The 26,511-nt window shown below is 43.2% G+C and overlaps 1 protein-coding gene across 2 annotated transcripts in view; it reads left to right on the plus strand.

The window, feature by feature from the left end:
• Positions 1-26,040, plus strand: part of KPNA6 (karyopherin subunit alpha 6) — a 66,930-nt gene extending 40,890 nt beyond the window's left edge. For both annotated transcript variants that reach the window (XM_086716315.1, XM_025934289.2), the window contains exons 2-14: positions 9,818-9,951; positions 10,844-10,936; positions 11,340-11,439; positions 12,301-12,395; positions 13,375-13,506; positions 14,689-14,777; positions 15,669-15,768; positions 16,086-16,249; positions 16,436-16,514; positions 18,387-18,512; positions 18,805-18,932; positions 19,968-20,146; positions 20,767-26,040. In XM_086716315.1, coding sequence (XP_086572441.1) covers positions 9,818-9,951; positions 10,844-10,936; positions 11,340-11,439; positions 12,301-12,395; positions 13,375-13,506; positions 14,689-14,777; positions 15,669-15,768; positions 16,086-16,249; positions 16,436-16,514; positions 18,387-18,512; positions 18,805-18,932; positions 19,968-20,146; positions 20,767-20,954 — 1,607 coding nt within the window. In that variant the 3' untranslated portion in view covers positions 20,955-26,040. The remainder of the gene's footprint in view (positions 1-9,817; positions 9,952-10,843; positions 10,937-11,339; positions 11,440-12,300; positions 12,396-13,374; positions 13,507-14,688; positions 14,778-15,668; positions 15,769-16,085; positions 16,250-16,435; positions 16,515-18,386; positions 18,513-18,804; positions 18,933-19,967; positions 20,147-20,766) is intronic.
• The last annotated feature ends 471 nt before the right edge of the window (positions 26,041-26,511 follow it).

Here is a 26,511-nt window from a genome sequence, read left to right on the forward strand (position 1 = left end):
GATCTAAGTGGTTTTACAGAGGAGTCTTGCCAATTTTTTTTAATTAATTAAAATTTACATCCAAATTAGTTAGCATATAGTGCAACAATAATTTCAGGAGTAGATTTCCTTAAGGTCCCTTACCCATTTAGCCCATCCACCCCTCCCACAATCCCTCCAGTAACTCTCTGTTTGTTCTACATATTTAAAAGTCTCTTATGTTTTGTCCCCCTCCCTGTTTTTATATTAGTTTTGCTTCCCTTCCCTTATGTTCATCTGTTTTATATCTTAAAGTCCTCATATGAGTGAAGTCTTATATTTGTCTTTCTCTGACTAATTTTGCTTAGCATAATACCCTCTAGTTCCATCCACATAGTTGCAAATGGCAAGATTTCATTCTTCTTGATTGCTGAGTAATACTCCATTGTGTATATATATATGTATACACACACACACACACCAAATCTTTATCCATTCATCCATCGATGGACATTTGGACTCTTTCCATACTTTGGCTATTGTCGATAGTACTGCTATAAACATTGGGGTACATGTGCCCCTTCAAAACAGCATACCTGTATCCCTTGGATAAATGCCTAGTAGTGCGGTTGCTGGGTCGTAGGGTAGTTCCGTTTTTAATTTTTTGAGGAACCTCCATACTGTTTCCAGAGTGGCTGCACCAGTTTGCATCCCCACCAGCGATGCAAGAGATCCTTTTTCTCCACATCCTCGCCAACATCTGTTGTTGCCTCACTTGTTCATGTTAGCCATTCTGACAGGCGTGAGGTGGTATCTCATTGTGGTTTTGATTTGTATTTCCCTGATGATGAGTGATGTTGAGCAATTTTTCATGTGTCAGTTGGCCATCTAGATGTCTTCTTTGGAGAAGTGTCTATTCATGTCTTTTGCCCATTTCTTCACTGGATTGTTTGTTTTTTGAGTTTGATAAGTTCTTTATAGATTTTGGATACTAACCCTTTATCTGATATGTCATTTGCAAATATCTTCTCCCATTCTGTCGGTTGCCTTTTAGTTTTGCTGATTGTTCCCTTCACTGTGCAGAAGCTTTTTCTTTTGATGAGGTCCCAATAGTTCATTGTTGCTTTTGTTTCCCTTGCCTCCAGAGATGTGTCGAGTAAGAAATTGCTGTAGGAGTTTTGCCAAATTTTTAATAAGTAAGTTATTTAACTCTTCTTACTTCCAGAAAACAGGAAAAGAGGGGATACTTCTTTTGATAATTACACCAAAGAATAATATGAGAAGGTCCTGTACTTTTCTTTTGTCACTCATGAATAAGGATACAAAAATTCTAAATAATATTAAAACATAAACAGCAGTATATAAAAGGTATAATTTATCCTGACCAAGTGGGGCTTTTCATGGGTAGTCTGTAGTCTGGGGCACCTGGGTGGCTCAATCTATTAAGTGCCTGACTCAGTTCAGGTCATGATCTCAGGTTTATGGGTTCAAGCCCTGCATCAGGCTCTGCACTGACAATGCAGAGCTTGCTTGGGATTCTCTACCTCTCCCTCTTTCTCTCCCCTCCCCCACTAGTTCTTTTTCTCTCTCTCTCTCAAAAGGAGAGGAAATCTATAGTTTGGGGCACCTGGGTGGCTCAGTCAGTTAAGCATCCAGCTCTTGATTTTGGCTCAGGTCATGATTTCATGGTTCATGAGATCGACCCCCATGTAGGGCTCCACAATGAGTGTGGAGCCTGCTTGGGATTCCCTCACTTCCACTGTTTCTGTCCCTTCCCCCTTTCTCTCTCTCAAAAAGAAAAAAAAAAACAATTAAAAACCTAAAAAAAAAAAAAAAAAGAGAATCTTAGTTCAGTTCATTCATTATGCCTTTTAAAGAGAAAAACCATATATCATCTCAGTAGATGCAGAAAAATGATTGGATACTATTTAACAGTGGGGCTCAAACTCACAAACCATGAGATCATGACCTGAGCTGAAGTTGGACGCTTAACTGATGCAACTGAGCCACCCAGGCGCACCATTTGTGAAGAAAATTTTAAATCTATTGAGTAGCATTAACGAAAACAAACTAAGGACTCCTGGGTGGCTCAGTCATTTAAGCATCCGACTTCGGCTCAGGTCATTATCTCATGTTCATGGGTTTGAGCCTCATGTCAGGCTCTGTGCAAACAGCTCAGAGCCTGGAGTCTGTTTCAGATTCTGTGTCTCCCTCTCTCTCTGCCCTTCCCCAACTCACGCTCTGTCTCTCTCAAAAATAAATTAACATTAAAAAAAACATAATAGTAATAAAAAGGAAATCAAACCAAAAAAGGGAGGGTGAGGGAAAGACCCACATGACCTCATTTCGTGAATATGGAATTTCAATACTGGTAACAGTAATTCTGATTTAAATCCCAATAGCATTTGTTTAAGGTTTGGCAAGCTGATACAGATTTTCTGAAACTCAAAAAAGAGCCAGCCCACTTCTCAAGGTTTATGATTGGAGGACCAGCTCTACCAAATGAAGAGATTTGTTAAAATTTTATTTAAAAACTGGGATATTGGAGGGATAGAGCATGCGACTCTTGATCTCAGGGTTAAGATCGATTTCCATGTTGGTCTAGAGATTACTTTAAAATAAAATCTGGGGGCGCCTGGGTGGCACAGTCGGTTAAGCGTCCGACTTCAACCAGGTCATGATCTCGCGGTCCGTGAGTTCAAGCCCCGCGTCAGGCTCTGGGCTGATGGCTCAGAGCCTGGAGCCTGTTTCCGATTCTGTGTCTCCCTCTCTCTCTGCCCCTCTCCCGTTCATGCTCTGTCTCTCTCTGTCCCAAAAATAAATAAACGTTGAAAAAAAAAAATTAAAATAAAATCTGTTGGGGCGGCTGGGTGGCTCAGTTGGTTAAGTGTCTGACTTCAGCTCAGGTCATGATCTCATGGTTCATGAGTTCAAGCCCCACATCAGGCTCTGTGCTGACAGCTCAGAGCCTGGAGCCTGCTTCGGATTCTATGTCTCCCTCTGTCTCTGCCCTGATCCCACTCACACTCTGTCTCCCTCTCTCAAAAATAAATAAATGTTTAAATAAATAAAATAAAATCTGTTAAGGGCCTCCTGGGTGGCTCAGTCAAGTGTCCGACTCTTGATTTCAGCTCAGGTCATGATCTCGTGGTTCGTGAGTTCAAGCCCTGCGTCTGGCTCTGCACTGACAGTGTGGAGCCTGCTTGGGATTCTCTCTCCCTCTCTGCCCTTTCTCTGCTCATGCTCTCTCTCAAAATAAATAAATAAACTTGTTTAGGGGCGCCTGGGTGGCTCGGTCGGTTAAGCGTCTGACTTCAGTTCAGGTCACGATCTCGTGCTCTGTGGTTCGAGCCCCGCGTCGGGCTCTGGGCTGATGGTTCAGAGCCTGGAGCCTGCTTCCAATTCTGTGTCTCCCTCTCTCTCTGCCCCTCCCCCGTTCATGCTCTGTCTCTCTCTGTCTCAAAAATAAATAAACGTTAAAAAAAAAAAAATCTGTTTAAAAAAATGTGATTGAAGCAAGATAGAAATTGACCAAGAGTAGAGATTCTAACACTAAACTTGGTCACAGAGGGTGATTTTCTTGACGATAGGAGTGGCATAGTAAATAAACCGTGCTAGGACAGTTGATTTTCCACATGGAAAAAAATGAAATTGAATCCCTATTTCATATATAGACATAGTTAAATTCATAGATAAAACATTTGCATGTAAAAGGCAAACTTTAAAACCTCTAGAAGACATAGAGGCAGGCGCCTGGGTGGCTCTGTCATTTGAGCGTTCCACCTTGAGCTCAGGTCATGATCTCAGCGGTTTGTGGGTTCCAGCCCTGCGTTGGACTCTTTGGGAGCCTGGAGCCTGGTTTGGATTCTGGGTCTTCCTCTCTCTCTGCCCCTCCCCCACTTATGCTCTGTCTCTCCGTGTCTCAAAAATAAATAAATTGGAAAAATAAAAATAATACCAAATAAATAAAATCTCTTGAAGACATAAGCTATCTTTCTGACTTTGGGAGCATTAAAGGATTTATTAAATAACAAAAAGCTAAGAATAAAAGAACATTTTTAACTACATTATAATGAAAAACTTCTTGTTAACTCCATAAGGTGAAAATCAAAAAAACTAAAAAGCTTCAAACTGCTGGAAGATATTTGAAGACACTTTATTTATTTGTTTGTTTGTTTGTCATTTTGAAAGAGAAAACAAGTGGGGAGGGACAGAGAGAGAGGGAGACAGAATCCCAACCAGGCTCCACACTGTCAGCGCAGAGCCTGATTCAGGACTTGAACTCGTGAACCGCTGAGATCAGGACTTGAGCCAAAACCAAGAGTCGGACGCCTAACTGAGCCACCCAGGTGCCCTGCTGGAAGATATATGTAACACACATAACCAACAAGTGATTAACAACTAGAATATCTAAAGAGCTACAAATTAATAGGAAAGGGGCTAATAATTCAATAGAAAAATATTCAAAATACACAAATGGATTTTTTACAGAAGGAGAAACATAGCTAATAAACATGAAATCTTACCTCATTAGTAATCTGGGATATGCAAATCCTTATCTCAGTGAAAGACCTTACTATACAGAGTAGATTGGCAAAAGTGAAAATTCCAGGTAATAAGGTATATATCAACAGAAGCCTGTTGTGTATTGCTAGACTAGTATAAATTGACATCACATAAAGATGTGGTTTATATATACAATGCAATACTGCTTGGCAGTGAGAGAAAATGAAATCCTGCCATTTGCAACATGTTTGGAACTGGAGTTCCATGCTAAGTTTATGCTAAGTGAAAGAAGTCAGTCAGAAAAAGATACATGTTTTCACTCATGTGGAACTGGAGAAACTTAACAGAAGACCATGGGGGGAGGGGAAGGGAAAAAATAGTTTCAAACAGAGAGGGAGGCCAACCATAAGAGACTCTTAAATACAGAGAAAAACTGAGGGTTGATGGGGGGGCGGGTAGGGGAGAGGAGAAAATGGGTGATGGGTATTGAGGGCACTTGTTGGGACAAGCACTGGGTGTTGTATGTAAGTGATGAATCATGGGAGTCTACCCCCAAAACCAAGAGCACTGTATGTTAGCCAACTTGACAATAAATTATATTGAAAAATAAAGTGGCGCCTGGGTGGCTCGGTTGAGTGTCTGACTTTGGTTCAGGTCATGATCTCACAGGTCTTGTATAGGGCTCTGCACTGACAGCTCAGAGTCTAGAGCTGATTCTGCCACAGATTCTGTGTCTCCTTCTCTCTCTGCCCCTTCCCTGCTTGTGCTCTGTCTCTCTCTCAAAACTAAGTAAACATTAAAAAATATATATAAATATAAATTAAAATTTCTCTTAATGAAATGAAAAAAAATTTTAATGTTGGCATCACATGGAAGGCAACATGGTACTAGTTCGTCAAGTTTAACATTAACCCGCCTACAGCCCAGCAATTCCTTAGAGTTCTCAAAGTGTGATCTGCACAATATTTCAGAGGACCTGGGAAGTGAAGATTAAAATGTTATCTGCCGATGACATGATATTATACATGGAAAATCCGATAGACTCCACCAGAAGTCTGCTAGAACTGATACATGAATTTAGCAAAGTTGCAAGATACAAAATCAATGTACAGAAATCAGTTGCATTCTTATACACTAATAATGAAGCAACAGAAAGACAAATAAAGAAACTGATCCCATTCACAGTTGCACCAAGAAGCATAAAATACCTAGGAATAAATCTAACCAAAGATGTACAAGATCTGTATGCTGAAAACTATAGAAAGCTTATGAAGGAAATTGAAGAAGACATAAAGAAATGGAAAAACATTCCGTGCTCATGGATTGGAAGAATAAATATTGTCAAAATGTCAATACTACCCAAAGCTATCTACACATTCAATGCAATCCCAATCAAAATTGCACCAGCATTCTTCTCAAAACTAGAACAAGCAATCCTAAAATTCATATGGAACCACAAAAGGCCCCGAATAGCCAAAGTAATTTTGAAGTAGAAGACCAAAGCAGAAGGCATCACAATCCCAGACTTTAGCCTCTACTACAAAGCTGTAATCATCAAGACAGCATGGTATTGGCACAAAAACAGACACATAGACCAATGGAATAGAATAGAAACCCCAGAACTAGGCCCACAAACGTATGGCCAACTAATCTTTGACAAAGTAGGAAAGACTATCCAATGGAAAAAAGACAGTCTCTTTAACAAATGGTGCTGGGAAAACTGGACAGCAACATGCAGAAGATTGAAACTAGACCACTTTCTCACACCATTCACAAAAATAAACTCAAAATGGATAAAGGACCTGAATATGAGACAGGAAACCATCAAAACCCTAGAGGAGAAAGCAGGAAGAGACCTCTCTGACCTCAGCCGTAGCAATTTCTTACTTGACACATCCCCAAAGGCAAGGGAATTAAAAGCAAAAATGAACTACTGGGACCTTATGAAGATAAAAAGCTTCTGCACAGCAAAGGAAACAACCAACAAAACTAAAAGGCAACCAATGGAATGGGAAAAGATATTTGCAAATGACATATCGGACAAAGGGTTAGTATCCAAAATCTATAAAGAGCTCACCAAACTCCACACCCGAAAAACAAATAATCCAGTGAAGAAATGGGCAGAAAACATGAATAGACACTTCTCTAAAGAAGACATCCAGATGGCCAACAGGCACATGAAAAGATGCTCAACATCGCTCCTCATCAGGGAAATACAAATCAAAACCACACTCAGATATCACCTCACGCCAGAGTGGCCAAAATGAACAAATCAGGAGACTATAGATGCTGGCGAGGATGTGGAGAAATGGGAACCCTCTTGCACTGTTGGTGGGAATGCAAATTGGTGCAGCCACTCTGGAAAACAGTGTGGAGGTTCCTCAAAAAATTAAAAATAGACCTACCCTATGACCCAGCAATAGCACTGCTAGGAATTTACCCAAGGAATACAGGAGTACTGATGCATAGGGGCACTTGTACCCCAATGTTTATAGCAGCACTCTCAACAATAGCCAAATTATGGAAAGAGCCTAAATGTCCATCAACTGATGAATGGATAAAGAAATTGTGGTTTATATACACAATGGAGTGCTACGTGGCAATGAGAAAGAATGAAATATGGTCCTTTGTAGTAACATGGATGGAACTGGAGAGTGTTATGTTAAGTGAAATAAGCCATACAGAGAAAGACAGATACCATATGGTTTCACTCTTATGTGGAGCCTGAGAAACTACCAGAAACCCATGGGAGGGGAAGGAAAAAAAAAAAAGGTTAGAATGGAAGAGAGCCAAAGCATAAGAGACTCTTAAAAACTAAGAACAAACTGAGGGTTGATGGAGGGTGGGTGATGGGTATTGAGGAGGGCACCTTTTGGGATGAGCACTGGGTGTTGTATGGAAACCAATTTGACAATAAACTTCATATATCGAAAAAAATAAAAAAAATAAAATGTTATCTGCCGATTCAAAATGGATCAAAGACTTAATTGGTAGAAACTGAAACTATAAAATTCCTAGGAGAAAACATGGGAAATAAGACCTTGGTTCTTGGCAATGATTTTTTGGATATGACACCAAAAACACAACAAAAGCAGAAATAAACAAGTGGGACTACATCAAACAAGAAAGCTTGCACCAAAATGAAAAGGCAACCTATAAGATGGGAGAAAATATTTGCAAACCATGTATCTGATAAGGAGTTAGTATCCAAAATATATAAGGAGCCCATACAACTCAGTAACAACAACAACAAAACCCCAAGTACTCCAATTAAAAATGGGCAAAGGACCTGAATAGACGTTTTTCCAGAGCAGACATAGAATCGCCAACAGGTACATGAAAAAAGTGCTTAACATTACCAATCATCAGGGAAATGCAAATCAAAACCACAGTGAGATACCACCTCACACCTGTTACGATGGCTATTATGAAAATAAATAATTAAATAACGAGCTAAGCGGCAAAGAAAGACAAATACAAATACATGTACATGTAGAATATGAAAAGACCAAACTCTTAGAAACAGTAGATTGGTGGTTGCCAGGGGTGGGGTTGGGGAAATGGATGAAGGTGGTCAACAGGTACAAACTTTGGTTGTAAGGTGAATAAGTGCTAGGGATCTAATGTATAGCTTGTGACTACAGTTAACAGCACTGTATTATATACTTTAAGGTTGCTAAGAGAAAAATAAAGGCTGCCTAGTATTCTGTTGGGGTGCCTGGGTGACTCAGTCAGTTAAGCATCCAATTCTTGATCTCAGGGTCACGAGTTCAAGCTTCATGTTAAGCTCTGTGCTGTGCATGAAGCCTACTTAGATAGGTAGGTAGGTAGTTAGGTAGGTAGGTAGGTAGGTAGATGGTAGATGGTAGATAGAGCGAGTGCGTGCACGCGCATGCATTCGTTGCTCCTTCGGTCAAGCATTTGACTCTTGATTTCAGCTCCAGTCATGATCTCCTCGTTCTTGAGATCTGAGCTGTTAGCCTGGAACCTGCACTGGATTCCCTCCCTCCCTCTCTGCCCCTCCTTTCCTCTCACTCTCTGGATAAATAAATAAACTTAAAAAAAAAAAAAAACAAAACAAAAACAAAAAAAACAGGTTATAGATCACTTATATCTCTATAGCTGGAAAAAAGTTGTAAAGATGTTATTTGCCGTTTTTACTATTTTGACATTTGTACTGCAAAAGTAGTACAAAAGCAATGATGGGAAAAGTTCTGGTGTCTTAGCACAAATCAACACAGTGGCACCAAAGTGTACTAGTAGTCCATATATTTGCCACTAGCTCACTCACTGTTGGGGAAAAAAATTGCTATGTCCTTGATGCAACAGGACAAATCCAACCTTTGAAAATGTGTCTGGAGGAAGATCGCCTGTGGTGATTAAGTTACTAGCTAAATCAGACGCTTTATAAATTGAAACTGTTTTTAAGGAAAAAAGAGACAAACAGGAAAACAGACTTAACTTAGACAACAAACTGATGGTTACCAGAAAGGAAGCGATGGCAGGGGAATGGGTCAAATAGGTGAAAGGGAGTAAGAGCACACTTACCTTGATGAGCACTAACTAGTGTATACAGTTGTTGAATCACTATATTGTATGCTGATATAACACTGTAATTAATAGAACACTACTTGTTAACTATCTGAGAATTTTTTTTTTAATTGCCGCTATTTTCACGTGACTGAATGACAGACTATTATTCAGACTTAGATATTGGGCAGATGTTTTCTCAACATGCATGCCATTCAGGATAGCATTTTCCTTTTGCCTGGAGTTGGGGTGGGACTGGAGGAGCCTGTGATAGAATGAGAGCCCACAAGTAGATTCAGGCATATTGGTAATGTTCTAGTTTAGATTTGGTGGTGGGTTTACAGATGTTCATTGTATTATTTTGCTTGGTAACATTATATTTCATCTCTTTGTTTTTATCAAATATTACAGAATAAATTAAAAAAAATTTTTTTAATTTGAAAGATAGATGGTGGACGTTAAAGATAACAGTATCTCACTGAATTAGATGTTTTCAAGTTTATTGAGCAAGTCAAGTTTTCTCTGTTGTCATAGAGGGATCATAACTTGTGACCATTTACCATATGGCCTAGCATCGTTCTAATACTTCACAGTAGTATTAACCTATTTAATCCCTCCCACAACTCTCTGAAGTACGAATAGTTATGTCCATGTTTTAAAGATGAGATGTCAGGTGTTAAGTTATTGAGATTATCAGCCCTCCTCGAGGAGCTTCAGTCCCCTTGAGTAGGGGGGGTTGGGAGGCCGGGTGGAACCGAAGCCCAGTGAAAAGGAAATGCTGTCCTCTTAAGAGCCTTTATATTTGTATCTTCTCTTTTTCTAGAGACCATGGCGAGCCCAGGGAAAGACAATTATCGAATGAAGAGCTATAAGAACAATGCCCTAAACCCTGAGGAAATGAGACGAAGAAGAGAGGAAGAGGGCATTCAGCTCCGGAAGCAGAAACGGGAACAACAAGTAGGTTAACCTGAATATGCTCAAACATACTGTTCAGGGAAATGATCCAGCTGCCATGGTTGGGCTGCTCCTTGCATTTATTTTTCCTTTCCCCTTGGGAAAACAGCTTAGCTCTGGGGCCACTCATCCAGCTTTCTTTATTGTAGAGAAGTGTTGGAAGCTTCGAAGAAAAGAACCAGTCCCTTACTCCTTTTCCACAATTTAGAACAACATAGACATCATGTATGTCTTCTGTATAACATTCTAGTTCTAGCCCCTTGTTGCCTTCTCTCTTCTTCACCCCTATAGTCAGCATTAGGCCTGACGCCTTAAGAGGTTCATCAGCTATTCTGGACTGCCTTACTTCTATGTCTTCAGTCCATTCTCTGGAAGTCTCCCTAGGACTGAGACTGTATGAATGCCTTATCAGCTATGCTCCACCGCACACCACCAACAGATTGGTGCCTTGCCCTGGTCTAGATGCTGTCACCTAACCTGCTTGTGCCCACCCTCTTGCTTTACTGTTACTCCTTTCCTTCAAAGCCTTTTATATCCATCACCTTTTATACAAAGGGCACAGAAATCTTTAAATGGTCTCTTAGGGGCACCTGGCCAGCTGGCTCAGTCGGTAGACCATATGACTCTTGATCTCAGAGTCATGAGTTCAAGCCCTGCTTTGGGCATAGAGCTTACTTTAAAAAAATAGAGAATGTTCTCTAAAAAACTTCAAACAATTAGATATAAAACAGTCAAGTGCTTAGATACCTTTCCATGTCCATATATTAAGCTTGGCATTGTCTCAACTATCCTAGCATTTCCTTGGCAATTATTGACATAATTTAACATTGGATCATTCTTTGTTTTCTTTATTACAGTGAGTAGTTTTACCACTATATCTTTTCTTTACTTTCAGCTTTTTAAACGGAGAAATGTGGAGCTGATTAATGAAGAAGCCGCCATGTTTGACAGTCTCCTCATGGACTCCTATGTGAGCTCTACCACTGGGGTAAGGCCCTTACATGTGCTTCAGGCAGGCCTGGGAAGTACCAATGTGTACAGAACAGGCAGTTCACATCATCTAGTGGCTTTGGCAACAACCACGCTAAGCTCTTTCTTCCATGGGCCCTTTTGTAGCTGGTTGGCTTAAAGAATCAGTAGGGTTACGTCTGTGATGGAGACACCTGAGAAAACATTTTAAGGGAAGCCCTTATTTGCCTCAGAGGTTAGGAATCATTCAAATATCCCAACTTGAAGCAGCCATGAATTAAACAAACACCTTCTCCTGAGCCTGCTGTTATGCCATCCTCTTGCCCTCAAGTCTTTAACAAGCAGGATGCCAAGCAGGGGTGTGTGCTCATATCTAGCTCTAGTGTTGGTTTGCCAAGTCTTAAATCTGTCTTATGTTCTAGGAGAGCGTGATCACACGAGAGATGGTGGAGATGCTCTTTTCTGATGATTCTGACCTACAGTTAGCAACCACACAGAAATTCCGGAAACTGCTCTCCAAAGGTACAAATCCTGGTCTTCCCCAGAAGGCCTTACTGATTTAACCTTATGTTTCCTTTCACTGACCTCATTTGCTGTTCCCCTTCACTCGTTCTACTCTAGTCATACTGCTTTGGTGTTCCATGGACAAGCCAGGCACATTCTTACCTTTGTTCCCTCTGTTCCCTCTGTTCCCTCTGCCTGATATCCTCTGGTTGCAGATACCTGTGACGACTCCCCACTTGCATGATCATATTTTAGGTTCTCAACAAGCCTACCCTGATGCCCTGTATAAAAAAGCAGATCCCCTTCACTCTCAGCATTCTTAATCTTACCCTGCCCTACCTCTTTTTTTTTTTTTCCCATGACACTTATTAATATAATAGAAAGTCTCTCCTCGTTAGGACATAAGCTCTGTAAGGGCAGAGACATTTGACTTTGTTCACTGTAGTGTTCTCGGTACCTAGAACTGGCACATAGTTTGTCCTCAATAAAGATGTGATGTATGATAGGAAAAATACTTCTTGTCTCAGTAAATGAAGCAGTCCTGCCGATAAAAGAATGCTCTTCTTAGACGGGAAATATTTAGACTAGGGTTGCCCATTTCTTGGGCTTTCTTTTCCTTAATTACTTGCTTGCTTAGTTTCAGGAAGCCAAAGGCAAGTATACCTAAATTAGGGATTGGTTTTCTCTTTAGCATCCTACCTAGATCACACAGTTCAAAAATGACCGACTATTGTGAAAACCACCTCACCAAAAAGGAGTTTGGAAATGTTGATAAGAACGGTCAGGACTACCTAGGAAGGATGATAGACCAACCCCAGTCAATGCACCAGCCGAAATCTCTCCTGACTTTTCCTCTCTTTCCTTTCTCCCCTCTTCCAGAGCCTAGTCCGCCAATAGATGAAGTTATCAACACTCCAGGAGTGGTGGATCGGTTTGTAGAGTTTCTGAAGAGGAATGAGAATTGTACATTACAGGTGAGGACTGGTGTAGAGGGGTACCAGATGAAAGCCCCTTTTCCAAGAAATTGTAGTTGAGCGTTTCTATAGACGCATCTCTCAGGAAATAGACAAGTAATATGAGGAACTATTTAAGAGATGCTTCAGAGGTCTTGGCCTCAGATAAGAGAGCCAAAACCTCTTCTCTAAAACAATCTCGAAGGACACCAGAATAAGACAGGCTGATTATTCAGTTATAAATCAAAGGTTCTGGGGTGCGTGGCAGGCTCAGTCGGTAGAGCATGCGACTCTTGATCTCAGCGTTGTTAGTTTACTTAAAATATATATCTACTTTTTCTTTTTTTTTTTTTTAACATTTATTCATCTTTTGAGAGACAGAGAGAGTGCAAGCAGGGGGTGGTCAGAGAGAGAGGGAGACACAGAATCTGAAATAGGTTCCAGTCTCTGAGCTGTCAGAGCCTGACGTGGAGTTCGAACTCACAGACTACGAGATCATGACCTAAGGCGAAGTCTGGACGCTTAACCAAGTGAGCCACCCAGACAGACACCCCAGTGATCTCGTACCTCTAATTACCTGTGTGACCTGAAGCAAATCATTTAGCTCCTCTGCGTCTCTCTTTTCAAAAATGAGTGATGAGTCAATGCATTAAAACTTAACCGGAAACTCAGCTGAAAGGGACTTTGAGTCACACGTGTCACTCTAATACTGGTTTCAGAAACGAAGAATGTGAATGAAGTTCAGGAAATCAACTTGCCAAAGGACTCGGGTGCTATGATAGTGCAGAGCTAGACTTGGGACCATTGAAGCCCAGGTCCATTCTTCCCGTTGTGTCACATCACTGCCCATACTGTGTTTTGTCATTTAAAGGAGAAGAGGAAAAGGCTCAAGTTTTAGTGTTTTAGTCAGGGGCAAGAGGCCTACTGCTCTCAACCAGCTGGTAGGCATGGCTGCTGTGTCTGGAATGACCTCTCAGTCATGGCTTAATCTCACTTCCAGTTTGAAGCTGCCTGGGCTCTAACGAACATTGCCTCTGGAACCTCTCAGCAGACCAAGATTGTCATTGAAGCAGGGGCCGTCCCCATTTTTATAGACCTGCTTAACTCAGACTTTGAGGATGTACAGGAACAGGTAATGCTCAAGTTTGGCTTAATTCTTGATAGTACATGTATCATAATAACAAATACATTTGGTCTTTGTCCCCGGTTCCTAAAAATTCCTAAACACCTTGGAATTTTCTGAGTGATAGGAGTGTCTTTTGCTATTTATAATGGAACACACCCAATGAGATGACTGGGTGGGGTTCCTAGACAGCGTCAAGATGAGGGGGTTGTCATCAGAACCCCCAACTCTTCCATCCCTCCACCCCACCTCCCCAGAGAGCTTCTGGGTTGGTGAACACATTGATGTGGTGCCCTGCAGAGGGCACAGAAGTTCTGCACCACCCTGACCTCTCACCCCATACCTTGCCCAATGCATCTCTTCCATTTAGCTCTTTCTGAGCTGTGTCCATTACAGTAAGCTAGTAGATGAAAGTAAAGTGTTTTCCTGAGTTCTGTGAATCATTCTAGTGAACTACTGAAACTGAGGAGGGCATTATGGGAACTTTTGCATTTATAACCAGTTGGTTAGTAGTATTATGACACCCAGGAATTGTGACTAGTGTTTAAAGTGGGGGTAGTATTGTGGGCCCGAGCCCTTAACCTGTGGGGTCTGCGCTAACTCTAAGCTTAATGTCAGAATTGAATTGGATTGTTGGACACAAAAATGATGTGGGAGAATTGATTGCTGGTGTAGGGGAAAAAACATAACATTTGGCATCAGAGGTAGGTAGTATTGGAAAAAAGACACCACAGTACCTATTTCTCACTACGTACACATCGTAGAGATAAAGACACAACTTGCATTTCTTCACTGGACTTTATTGATTGGATAGAAAATGGAAAGTGGTACCAAGATTTTTTCCTTCGTTACTACATATGGAGTAGATCCTCTCAGGCTGCAAAAATGCAACTTTCCAATCACTCTCTTTTTCTGGAGAGTGGGCATAGGGAGGTCTTGGTTTGGCTTCTTAGGCTGCAGTACAGATGTCAGCCTATCTTTCCCACCAAGCCAAGAACTCCCAGAGGAAAGGCCGTCATAGAACAAGTGCTCAATAAGGATGTCAACAAGGAGGGTACCTGATCCTGTTCGGGATGTCTTGGACCTTGATACGGTTTTTGTCCTAGTTACTGATGGGTACTCACTCTGGTGTAAAATATTGACAGGAGCCACTAGAGTCTGTGAGTGACACTTCCACCGTCCCCTTTTCAGGCAGTCTGGGCACTGGGAAACATAGCTGGAGACAGCTCCGTTTGCCGAGATTACGTCTTGAACTGTTCCATCCTTAATCCTTTGTTAACGTGAGTAATTATGATCATCTGCAGCAGGGGCATCTATAAGGCAGACACATGGCAGATCTTTTCGGGGCAGCTTACATTAAGATGTTAAGTAAATGCAAAAACACTAAAAGTATGCTCATTGCCAAGGTAAAAGATCGGTATCTTTTGAGAGTAAGAAGATTGTGCCACTGGTCTTTGCTGAGTACAGTCTTCTGTTTCCTGACTGTATGGCACTATAGATTCTAGTGTTGGTCATACCTACCTCATCATTGAGCCAGAAGAGAGAGGCAAGACTAGCGCATCTGGAAAAATCCAACCTTCTCTAAAGAATGCATTGATTTATCATTTTATGCATAGGTACATTGGAGAGCTCTGTTGTAAAGCACAGATCAAAGACCCCATGAAGGAGCATAGGAGTCCTTCTCCCGTCCGTCCCTCCCATACCCTCAAATAGAACTTCATCTAAACCAAAACAGATAGATAAACCGTTCTTCCGAGACCACAGCCCCGTAGACTACCACTATAACTCTTTCTTGGGCCCTTCACAGACCTTTAGCTTTTATTTCCAAGGAGAAATAAAAGTATTCCTTGTTTAGATCTCGTGGCCACGGTTAGAGGCACAGTATGTCCTACCTTAAAAGGTTTTCAGACCTACTCAAATTCCAGCCCTTTGTCCTTATTAGCTGTGGTCTTAACTAGCCACAGCTGGTCCTAATTCTCTGTGAAGATGTAGGTCAGGCCTCCTGGTCCAGACAAGCACAGTTAACTTAGGTCTCTGGGTTGGAAGACAAGGTGAGGCTGCAAAAATCTTAAGGGTCTGATTGGACTTGCTCCTGGGGTTCATAGGTGACAGCCCTGTGCCAAGGGCATCATTGCTCAGGATCTGTCTTAAGACTTTGCTGTTTCCTTCAGACTCCTTACGAAGTCCACAAGACTGACAATGACACGGAATGCAGTATGGGCCCTGTCAAACCTCTGCCGAGGAAAGAACCCACCCCCCGAGTTTGCAAAGGTAAGAGAGCTTACCAGTTCCTGAGTGAAAGCAGTTTCCTTCATATGTAGGAATTTTGATATGGGAATTTTCAAGTCTTTGGGTTACCCCTTAGAGTCTCAGTCCCTGGGAAACTAGAAGAGGCAATTGTCAGTGAAGTAGGTGATCTCATGCATCTTGGACAGCAAAGTCAAAAAGGTAGTTCTGATGGTATAATGTAGGAGAAATCTCTAGGGCTTAGAATTACTTGTAGAGGAAGGGACAGCCATGTTAGGGTTAGTGGTAGAGCTGATGTAGCCCTGTCCCTCCATGAGTCTCTCTCACTCTGCTTCCAACAGGTCTCCCCTTGTTTGCCTGTGCTGTCTCGCCTACTCTTCAGCAGTGACTCAGACTTGCTGGCAGATGCTTGCTGGGCCCTTTCTTATCTGTCCGATGGCCCCAATGAAAAGATCCAGGCGGTCATAGACTCTGGAGTCTGCCGAAGATTGGTAGAGCTTCTAATGTGAGTGGTCTGATTAGAAAGTACAGATTCCCTAAGTTTCTCCCAGGCTCTAACTAAAGAACTGCAATAAGCATTCTGCTGCTCTCTGCAAAGATCTAGAGCCATGAGAGTGCTGCCAACCTGGGTGGTCGGCAGGCTGATAACTGTGTGCTGGCCCTCTACTGATCCGTTCTCCCTTCTCTGTAGGCACAATGATTACAAAGTGGCCTCTCCTGCCCTGAGAGCAGTTGGTAACATCGTCACTGGAGATGACATCCAAACCCAGGTAAGGAGGAAGAGAGCTGTTTATAGACAAAATCCTTCCCTGATGTTGGGGGTGGGGGGCGGGTAGAGTGGGCAGTGTGGTAAGGAGAGAAAGCATGGGCTTGAGTAAAAAATTCCAACTTTGACACTTCCTGTATGATTGTGGGCAACTTAGTTGCCTTCGTTTCTTCTACAAGTTGGAAGCAAATCATCTTCCACTGGGAGCTTTTGAAGGAAAACTGAGTGGAGTAAACTGCCTTACTACCTGGGACGTTATAGGGTAATTCTCAAGTTTTGGAGTCCTGGTCCCCATGAGACACTAAAAGCTGCAGAACCTTATCCCTACTTCCAATACCTTTAGAATCCCATCTCATGTTAATAATACTTCCAGTGAGGGCACAGTAGGAACAGTCCTTTGTTCAAAGGCTAGAGATCAGAGTATTGTTTAAGTCTTGAGTTGGCATAATTTGGTAGGATTCTTGACAAAATCTTGAGTGATCTCACTCAAACCCACACTCACTACCTAGGTCATTCTTGTGTGTGTGTGTATGTGTGCACGTGTGCGAGCGTGTGCATGTATGTGCGAACATTCATAACATAAATTGTACTGCTTTTATCATTAAGTGTACAGTTTAGTGGCAGAAAGTCCATTCACCTTGTTATTTGTCAACACCATCCATCCCCACAACTTTCCATCATTCCAAACTGGTTTTCTGTACCCATTTAATAATAACTCCCCATCCTCCCCACCCCTTCCTCAGCCCCTGGTAACCATCATAACACTTTTTATCTCTTAGGAGCGGATTGCTCTAGGTACCTTATATAAATGGAACTATATATAGTTGTCCTTTTGTGTCTACTTATTTCACTTAGCATAATGTCTTCCAGGTTCATCCGTATGTAGCATGTGTCATGCCTTCATTCCTTTTTAAGGCTGAATAGTAAGCAGTCCATTGTATGCATATATCCCATTTTGTTTATCCATTTGTCTGTTGATAGATTCCTGGGTCGTTTTCACCTTTTGGCTATTATGAATAATGCTGTGTTGAACAATGTGTACAAAAGTATCTGAGTCCCTGCTTTCAGTCTTCTAGGTACATACCCAGAAGTGGCATTACGGGATCATATGCTAATTTTATGTTTAAGATTTTAAGGGACCACCATACCATTTTGCACACTAGCTGCACCATTTTATACCTCCAATAGCTATATACTAGGTTCCAATTTCTCCACAACCTTACCAACACTTGTATTGTCTGGGTTTTTTTATAACAGCCACCTTGATAAGTGTGAAATGGTATCTTATTGCAGTTTTGATTTGCATTTCCCTAATGATTAGCGATGTTTGGTGTCTTTTCATATGCTTATTGGCCATCTGTATTTCTTTTTTTTTTTTTTTTTTTTAATTTTTTTTTCAACGTTTTTATTTATTTATGGGACAGACAGAGACAGAGCATGAACGGGGGAGGGGCAGAGAGAGAGGGAGACACAGAATCGGAAACAGGCTCCAGGCTCCGAGCCATCAGCCCAGAGCCTGACGCGGGGCTCGAACTCGCGGACCGCGAGATCGTGACCTGGCTGAAGTCGGACGCTTAACCGACTGCGCCACCCAGGCGCCCCTTGCCATCTGTATTTCTTTAGAGAAATGTCTGTTCAAGCCCTTTGACCATTTTTTAATTGGGTTCTTCAGTTTTTTTGTGTTTAGTTGTTAAGAGTTCTTTATACATTATGGATATTAATCCTTATCAGATATGATTTGCATATATTTTCTCCTATTCTGTGACTTACCTGTTCACTCTGTTGATGGTATCTTTTGATGCACAAAAGTTTTTAATTTTGATTAAGTCCAGTCTACCTAATTTTTCTTTTATTTCCTGTGCTTTTGGTGTTCTAGGTCATTCTTAACTGTTCAGCCCTCCCTTGCCTCCTCCACTTGCTGAGCAGCCCCAAGGAGTCAATCCGGAAGGAAGCTTGCTGGACCATTTCAAATATCACCGCTGGCAACAGGGCTCAAATACAGGTACAAGCAGTGGAGGGGAGGGCAGGAGCAGATGGGAAGGCATGGGAACTTGAGCAGTTGTGGGTTATTTGCTTCCAGAAGAAAGAATTTGTTTCCCTTTAGAAATTGGGGCCAATATGTGCTATTAAAGATTCTTTCTAAGAAGCCAGGCTCCTCTGTAGCTTCTCTACGGGGAGAACAGAGGATTCCCAGGAAGAGGAAGATGTCTGAATCATAACTGATTTTGTAGGCTAGATTTGCTTACTCTTTTTGAAGTGACTTTCTCTCTACCCTGCTCCCCATCTTCTCTCAGGCTGTCATAGATGCAAATATCTTCCCTGTGTTGATCGAAATCCTTCAGAAAGCAGAGTTCCGTACAAGGAAAGAGGCAGCCTGGGCCATCACCAATGCCACATCAGGAGGAACCCCTGAGCAGATCAGGTATCACATTCATTTTTCATTGTCTTGAGTGGTATGTATACTGTTCTTCTTGGTTCATGGTCTGCAGTGACCGCTAAACTGCCTTTTCTGGAATAGATATGCCCCAGATCTAAACCAGCAGCTGGTTTAACTGGTAAGATGCTAGATTGGTACTGAAATTTGGAATAGATTGCTCTAAAGCATGAACTTCTTTTCCTTCCTAGAGAATAAAGACCTATAACACAGACATCCATTTCTCCTCCACTTCTTTCTCCAGAGAAATTTAAATCCATGTAATTCCCAATTATCCATATAAATGAAAGAGAACCAAACTGTGGCTCATTCACAACAGCTTCTTTGGGAAATCACTTTTGGGGGTGACACTTGGGAGAAACAAATAGAAATCCACTGTATGTGTGTGCGTTCTTTGATTCTGGTTTCCGTTATCAACATGAGTAAGGGTGATGGGAACTGGACAAGTGTTTTGCCCTCAGATTGTGGCCCAGGAAGAGAAGTAGGAATAGATTCAACATATTTAAAGCCTTAGGAGAAAGGGGATAGCCATTGGTTAAGCTTTGAAGGACACAGGGTTGCAAAAGCCCTTTGGGACAGGAAAAAGCATAAGTAAAGGCACAAGAATCAGAAACTTGGAGATGTTTACACATTTGGAAGGTAGGGTCTTTGGAAGAGAATGATGGGAGGTGATGGGAGATGATGGGTAGGAACCTGATTGTTGAGGGTCTGTTTTGTCATGCCTGTAGAGCTTGGACTGAAAATTTTAAGCAGGGAAGCAATGTGTTCAGAGTGGTAACATTACACTAAGGGGACATTAGAGATGAGAGGAATCTATGACAGCCTTCCCCATGGAAATGAACTAGACTTGGAGCATTGGGAGGATGGAGAGACTGAGATAAAGGATAGGTGGTTGTGAAGGCTCAGCAAGAGGGGGTTGCTCAGAGTCCTGATGTGTGAGGGAGACCCACAGGCCCCACAGCACCTGCCTAGCACCTCCCTTGCGCTTTGTTAATTTAGAACTTGCCCGGTCTCTGCCCTTAGGTACCTGGTCTCACTGGGCTGCATCAAACCCCTGTGTGACTTGCTGACTGTGATGGATTCGAAGATTGTGCAGGTGGCCCTCAATGGGCTGGAGAACATCCTTCGGCTTGGAGAGCAAGAGGGCAAGCGCAGTGGCTCAGGGGTCAACCCCTACTGTGGCCTCATCGAGGAAGCCTATGGTATGTGCCCTCTCCCCAACCTCACCTCTGCCTTCAGTAGAGAAGTTCTAGGTCATGACCCAGAACCCAGACTGTGAGCCCCCAAAGTAGTATACATGTGAGGCTGTGGGATTTGGGGGGGTCATCATTGATTGCAAAGTTCTATCCCATCATATCCTTCTCCCTCTGAGGAGCAGTAGATCAGTTCTGTTTTTTGATAGGTTCTGTCTAGTAAGTAGGTATGGCACAGATGCAAAAATAAAGCTCTAGAATTGATGAGAGAATCAGGCACTGGAAGGTATGCTTCCAGCTGAGTGTCTAGCAAGTTCCAGTAAGAGTGCTCATCTTACGACTTTAGAGAAACTAATGATTTGCCCAGGCCACACAGGTAGTTAAAAGCAGAATCAGGACTAGAACTTCTGGCTTATAGCTGACATTTTGGGCTTTTTCCTTTGGTGTTATATAGTTTTAGGAAAAGGTCTTAATTCTCTTCTTTGGGGTCAAAGAGAGATCTGATCATATTACTTGTGTTGGTAAACATTAACATACCACAAGGAAGGAAAAACGGATAAATATTTCATGGCCCCGTGGAAAAGCAATCACAGTTCACTCTTGTCCCTCCTTCCTTTTTGCCACCATAGGCTTGGATAAAATTGAGTTTCTCCAGAGCCATGAGAACCAGGAGATCTACCAGAAGGCCTTCGACCTCATTGAGCACTACTTTGGTGTAGAAGATGATGACAGCAGCCTGGCCCCCCAAGTGGATGAGACACAACAGCAGTTCATCTTCCAGCAGCCTGAGGCCCCCATGGAGGGCTTCCAGCTATAATGTCTGCCTCCGGGGAGGGGAGGGGATGGGAAGCACCACCAACCAGCGGAAAAGCAGCCCTCTGGTGGGCGGGAAACCAGCCCCCCCATCATCAGCCACCATACACCTCTGCTGCCCTGGAAACTGTGCTCTTGACCTGCTCCGCCCCCTTCCCTGGAGGGAGCACCCTCTGGACAGACAGAACCATCTGAGGCTCACATTTGGGTTTTGTGACAAGAAGGGGACGTGTTGGGTTTTTCTTCCTTACACTATATTTTGGCTGCACATATGTCTTTAACCCAGGAGCCCCAGGGGTAGACAAAGGAGGACTGAGGTAATCAATTTTGCACCTTTTTTTAATTTTATTTTTTCTTTAGTGGTGACTTCCTTCCCTTTTATCTTCCTTCATCCTTCCCAGTTCTCTGCCCTGATCTGTGTAACTCTTATCTTGGGTACTTGAGCAGATGGAATGTTCCAGAGGTGGGGGGTGGGAGGGGAGGGGAGAAATCCAAAACAAAGTGTTCTTGCTCTGACAGAATATTAATCTTGTATGCTTGGATTGAGTTATTTAATTTTTTTTTTCTTTTGCACATTTTTCTTGTATTAAGATTGCTCTTTCCAAGAGCCATGAGTTCCTGGTTTTAGGAATCCCAGCTGCCAGCATGGTCTGGGACTAGAGGCTGAGGGGGAGGTCACCATGAGACAAAGGCCCCTTCCTCTCTCTAACCCCTTTCCAGACCTCTTTAGTTTGGGAGATCTCCTTCCCTCTCCAGGGGCAAGTACACCAGTGGGAGGGGAGGGGAGGAGCACAGGCCTTCAGATGGGGCTTCCCATGTGTCGCTACTGATCCCATGTTTCCTACCCACCTTCCTATGGTGCGACCCAACTTCATTTGTTTACTTGAAAATTCCCCTCGGAGTTGAATGAACCTCTGAGGTAGCTGTATTTTCTCCTAAGCACGAGACAGGGGGCTGTGGGCCTTCCTCTCTCCTGAGGAGAAAGTCCTTGCTCTGGTGACCCATAAGTTGCAGAGGAGGCTGGAGTGAGAGCGTCATGTATTGGGATAGCCAGGGATCCCTGCCTTTGGCCTTTCTTCTTCCTCTTCCTCTTCCTCTTCCTCTTCCATAGTTGGATCATGTATATTTTACTTCCAAAGGAGAGAATGTCAAAAAGTTCTGTATTTTTTTATATTCTATATATTAGGTAGGTCAATCTTAATTGGTCTCAAGAGGAAGAACTGTCTGTAATTTCTAGAAGTAGGATACTGTGAGGAAGACCAAAAAGAGATGGGGAAGCTCCTTTGCTCAGGGAGCCTGAGCTTGGTCCTTTTCCTCTCTGCTTAGGTTCTGGGCCACCAACCTGGGACCAACCCTTAGCGCTGGAACCTTTACATAGCAGGTCAGCCTGGTCTGATTGTCCCAGTACCTGAAGGGAGCAAGGCTGGCCCCAGGGCCCAGTGAAGTCTACCACTCTAGTCCTTACTGCTAAGCGTCCTGCTTATATTAGGAAACCCAAAAAGCAGTCTGCCTTCTCAGATTCAGTCTCAAAGGCCCTGTCCACATAAGTTATCACACATGGCTGCTTCTCCAGTTATCACAGAACTTAGCAGCCTCCCTCCGGACTTTTGTGAGAGTCACTGGTATCTTTCCTGTTTGGGAATTCTTGGACCTGGTTTGGGTCTTGCCCTTCCTGGTGACAGTTATAATCCTAATGCCTTTTCTCTTTGAGGAAAGCTAGAGTGATGCTTCAGTGGCTTGCCTGTGCTTTGGTGGATTACAGGATAGTAGAGCCCAGTTGTTGGGGAGAAGGATGGAGAAAGCTGCTGGCTAAGTGTAGACCAGCTGCGGAGCTGTGGGCACAGTCGGGTCCCTGCACCAAGCTGTAGTTCCCCTTCCCCAGAGACTGTGCCACTCTTGCTCCTGTTCCCACATATCCCCCCCCCCCGGTTCAGGTTAAACCTATACCCCTCTGCTTACAGATCTAAAGTTTAGGTGCTCACTGTCGGCCATTGGTCTTGAATTTGCCCTCTCCTTCTAGTGTTGAGATCCAACTCCAGAACCATTTTCTAAGGAAGGTGGTTTGGGGCTTGTGGTTGTCACTAAAAAGTCACACCAATGCTGTTACACTTTAGTGAGTCAGATGCTATTCTTCAGCTTAAGAATGACAACTACCAACCCACAAGTAGGCAAGGGGCAGGACCCTTGTCATTTAGCCAGCTGACTCCATCACAAAACTATTCTCCTACAGTTCAAAGAAAAGCCACCCGCCCCCCGCGCATGCCCCCCATCCTTATCCAAAGGGCAAAGCACTTTAGTAGGACCTATTTTATACATCTCAAGCAATAGTTGAGTCCCTGACATTGGGGCCAGATTTTTCTTCTGAGACATACACATCCTGCTTTTCCCAACTGCGCCTCTAAAATCTTACACTTTAGATCTGGGGCCTGTACCAGATGGAAGATTCTCTTTTGATCTTCTGGCTGCTGCTTAAAGCCAGTTTTCTCCAAGGACTTCAAAGGTGAAGTCTTCCAGGGCACAACATGAGGACAGATTTCTCATCAGATAAAGTGGCCTCTAGGAGCTTTCCTTTGTTGGTGTCTTCCTCAGACCATATTTTCCCATTATTTCCCTCTAACCTACCTTTCAGCCAGCAGGTAAGATTCTTCCAGCCCACAGGGGCAGTAATACCACCTTCTCTGTCTCCTCCTCTCCTTTGGCCCTCTTGGGAAGCAAAACATTATTTCTGTGGCCCAGCCTTGACAGCCACTCTTTGTGGGCAGCCCCCACTTGGACTCTAGACCCTGGCCTTGGTGAAGTCGAAGGCCACTTTTTGGTGGATTTCTGAATGGATGTTGTAGGGATGAAGGGGCTCCCCAGCCTGTCGTAGGGAATAGCCTGAAAAGACATGTTTTCAGAATCTCCCTATGTTGGCACATGGCTGGTCTATCCATTTTAAGATCTCTGGTGGAGGTGGAGGTATCTAGGTGTGGATTAGAGGACAAGGAGCCGCCTTCTTAGCTCAAGTGTTCTAGTACTGTTTTGAACAGTGCCAGCTTTTCTTTATTGCCAGCCCCTCTGGTTATCCGACCCCCTATATCTTCTCTAGTACTAATAAAGTCTCTAATCTCAGAAACCTGCCTTCAGTTCTGAGCTATCCCCAGTGGCTAACTGCCTCACCTTGGTGTTGGCTACAGCCTTCCGGTAGAACCACATGGGTTCCACTTCCAGCTGGCCAGCCTAGTTACTTGGGGCATTGTGTACAAATGACCCTTCGGAGGAGCAGGCATTGATGACCTCAGCTTTCAGGAACCCTTGCTGTCTGCTCCCGCCCCACCCCCCCTTACCTAGAACCCTTAGGCCTACTCCTACTCTTTGCCCTGGAAGCCACTTTCCCAGAGCCCTGTTTTTTGGAGCTAAACTGCACAGATTATAGCTGCTACTGTACTTGGTCAAGGAAGAGCAAAAGAAGGCTCTCAGGCACACTCTATTTCTCTCAAGCCACACCAGTTTAAAATGAAAACCATCTTAGCAGAATGAACTGGATTTCCATTTTCTCATGTCTACTACCTGCCTTTCCTCTACATCGTAGAGTTACCCATTCTAGCAGACTAGAAGGGAAGGAGATGAACACCTAACAGTACTTACCCCTCTTCCCACAGTGTCCTTCTTTGGAGGCCTCAGCTCATTTGTTCTGGCCACATCTCCTCCCTGAGACTCATTCAGCTTGGTATCCATCATCTCTGACTCCTCAGTAGATTCATCTTGTGAGCTCAGATTCTGGAGTTTGAGTTGAAGGCAGGGAGCTGTAAGGAGAACTGGCTGGAGGCCTCAGGACTGTGTGTGCCTTTGTGCCTCCCTGGAAGAGGGAAGGGTGCAAGGCTCAGTGTGCTGAACCATAGGAAGTGTTCATAACCAGCAGCAACATCTTCCAGGTAGGACTATCCTAGAAGTGAGTGCGTGAGACTTGAGAATTTGCTCAGAGTAGGTTTCTTCCACAGCCGTTTAGGATTTCACATTGTAGACCAATCTTGTCCAGTATTTTTTGTTTTAACTTTTGAATTCTTTTGTTAAGCCAGCAAGCTGAGAATTTGGCCCTGCGGGGATCCATGTGGTAGACACTAGCTGCTCTTTGGCCAAGGCCTTCATAAATGATTCAGTCATCCCACTGTCTACCCCCTAGCCCCACCCCCACACTAAGACCACGATAAGGGAAGAATTTGAAGTCCATCATATCAGTCAAGTCTGTGAATTAAAGCTGTTATTTTTCCTCTGAGATGGCATTTTGCATCAGGCCTGGGGTATGTGTAGAACCAAAACTAGGTGTGGGAGTCAGCATTAACTTTTGGGTTGGGCCCAGAGCACCCAGGAAAAGGTTTGTGTAGTGTGTTACAAAGGTCTCCAGTGGGTCTGGGCCTACCGTGCTACTTCTGGGCCAGCCTGACTGCTGATGTTCACATTAGCACATACCTGAACGGCCAGACTTGCTCCCCTGTGTAGGTTAGATTCTCAGCCCTTGGGTTTGGGGAGAGAGAACTCTGCCATGCCTTGGGGGCAGTGAAGGAAGTCAAAGCTCAGATCCAGAGACTGGCTGGGAACCTCCGACTCAGGATGTCTTTAATGAGTCCACCTCTACAAGAACTCTCAGGCCCTGGAGCTAGGTACTGTCTCTTTTAGCCAGCTTCTGTGGGAACTATCTGACTGAACCACTGAAGAAGCATGGGGGGTGGGAAGGTGGTATGAGGTCCCAGCCACCCAAGACAGACTGGATGTCCTTCAAAAACAGCTTGGGTTCCCAGCTAAAGACCCTAGGAAGCTGAATCGAAACTTTTTCCTCACTGGTTTATTCTTTCCAAATTCATTTGCTTTTAGTTTTCCAAAAACTATAAACTCTGGCTGTTTTCCATGTTCTCAGGGCCCCTGGGTAGACAGACAAAGCTTGATGATTTCAGAGCAGACATAGGCCAAGAAGCCGTGGCATTGAGTGTGCTGAGTCCAGACAAATGATATTTATATACACATCCAAATTTGAAGAGAAAATGTATTTCTTTAGGTTTCAAACACTGTACTAGATATAAAGCAAAAATAAAAACCTGTTGCAAAGTTCTAAATTGTCTTCTTTGGAATGATCCTAAACTGGAGTTTTTGGAAGTGAATGAGGAAAGGGTGTTTAAACTTAGGGCCTAACAATGGAATTAGGATTGCAGCAGCTTACTCCTGCTACAAAGAATTTTTTTAAATCTGCTTTATTGAGATATAATTGGCATACAGTAAATGGTACATATTTAAAATGTACAACTTGATAAGTTTTGACATATGCACCCATGAAACCATCACAATCAAGACAGTGAACATATCCCATCACTTCCAGAATTCTCCACAAGCTCCTGTGGAATTCCTCCCCACCCAACCCCCAGCAACCACTGCTGTGTGTTCTGTCACAGTACTTTAGTTTGCATTTTCTAGAGTTTATAGGATTTTGACATTTTATCAGCCCCACTCATAGCCCTTTGAGCCCTACTCACATTTAGATCAGTTCCAGGACAGAGATTACAAACAAGCAGCCAAAAAGCTGATTCAAC

The sequence above is a fragment of the Puma concolor genome, chromosome C1 (assembly GCF_028749965.1).
Source record: "Puma concolor isolate L17-30 chromosome C1, mPumCon1.1.hap2, whole genome shotgun sequence".
NCBI classification, from domain to species: Eukaryota; Metazoa; Chordata; class Mammalia; order Carnivora; family Felidae; genus Puma; species Puma concolor.